Below are 1319 nucleotides of genomic sequence, written 5' to 3'. Positions count from 1 at the left end.
GGCATGGGACAGAGTGAGGGCGCACTGGGGCTGTGGGGTGGGATTTTGGGGTGGGATTTGGGGTGGGACACTGGGATGGGGATGTGTGATGGGGACACTGGGCTGGGAAACCAGGATGGAAACTTTGGGATTTTGGGGTGCGGGCGCTGGGCTGGGCCCTGAACTCAGGGGGATTTTGGGGCGGGATAACACAGAATCATGGAGCGGACTGGGATAGGAGGGACCCTAAAACCCATCCCACCCCACCCCTGCCATGGCAGGGACACCTCCCTCTGTCCCAGGTGCTCCAGCCGGGCCATGGGCACTGCCAGGGATCCAGGGGCAGCCCCAGCTGCTCTGGGAAATCCATCCCAGCCCACCCCACCCTCCCAGGGAACAATTCCTGCCCAATCTCCCATCCATCTCTGCCCTCTGGAAGCCGTTCCCTGTGTCCTGTCCCTCCATCCCTTGTCCCCAGTCCCTCTCCAGCTCTCCTGGAGCCCCTTCGGGCCAGGAAGGGGCTCTGAGCTCTCCCTGCAGTGAGGGGAGCACCCCCAGCTCTCCCAGCCTGGCCCCAGAGGGGCTCCAGCCCTGCAGCAGCTCCGGGGCCTCCCCTGGGCTCTCCGCCTGGGCCCAGGGGCAGAGCCTCCCTCCCTCCCTGTGCCCTCGGTGGGCTCAGCCCAGGCTCGGGGGGCTCTGGGCCCTGTCCACCCCCAGCCCCAGCACCCCCAGGCCGTTCTCCCAGGGCTGCTCCGTCTGTTTGTGCCCCTGGGTCCATCCCGGGTCACCCTGGCCCAGGGGCAGCTCCTGCCCTTGGCCTTGTTAAACCGCAGCAGGTTCCCATGGGCCAGGACCCCGGCCCGTCCTCCAGGGCTGTCACTGACCTTCAGCGCGGTGTCACCTGCCCAGGTGCCCTCCTCGGTCCCTGTGCCCGTGTCACGGCTGAGGTGACACATTCAGGGACACCGGTCCCAGTGTGGGCCCCGAGGGCACCGCTGGGCACTGCTGTCCCCGTGACAGTGCAGCCAATTCTGCACCCACTTCAGTCCAACCCTGGAATCCCCCTCCACAGTGTGACCCAGTGTCCATCTCCCCAGTGTGACCCCGTGTCCATCTCCCCAGTGTGACCCCGTGTCCATCTCCCCAGTGTGACCCCGTGTCCATCTCCCCAGTGTGACCCCGTGTCCATCTCCCCAGTGTGACCCCGTGTCCATCTCCCCAGTGTGACCCCGTGTCCATCTCCCCAGTGTGACCCCGTGTCCATCTCCCCAGTGTGACCCCGTGTCCATCTCCCCAGTGTGACCCCGTGTCCATCTCCCCAGTGTGACCCCGTGTCCATC

The 1319-nt window shown here is 66.3% G+C and overlaps 1 protein-coding gene across 1 annotated transcript in view; it reads left to right on the top strand.

The window, feature by feature from the left end:
* Positions 1 to 1106, top strand: part of LOC102043608 (probable E3 ubiquitin-protein ligase DTX3) — a 7042-nt gene extending 5936 nt beyond the window's left edge. The window contains exon 5 of the mRNA XM_031065441.1: positions 1052 to 1106. Within this exon, the coding sequence (XP_030921301.1) occupies positions 1052 to 1106 (55 nt within the window). The remainder of the gene's footprint in view (positions 1 to 1051) is intronic.
* Positions 1107 to 1319: the final 213 nt, after the last annotated feature.

Source organism: Geospiza fortis, unplaced genomic scaffold (genome assembly GCF_000277835.1).
Source record: "Geospiza fortis unplaced genomic scaffold, GeoFor_1.0 scaffold893, whole genome shotgun sequence".
Taxonomy (NCBI): Eukaryota; Metazoa; Chordata; class Aves; order Passeriformes; family Thraupidae; genus Geospiza; species Geospiza fortis.
Note: the sequence above shows the minus strand (reverse complement) of the source record. Positions and strands in the feature narration are given on the sequence as shown.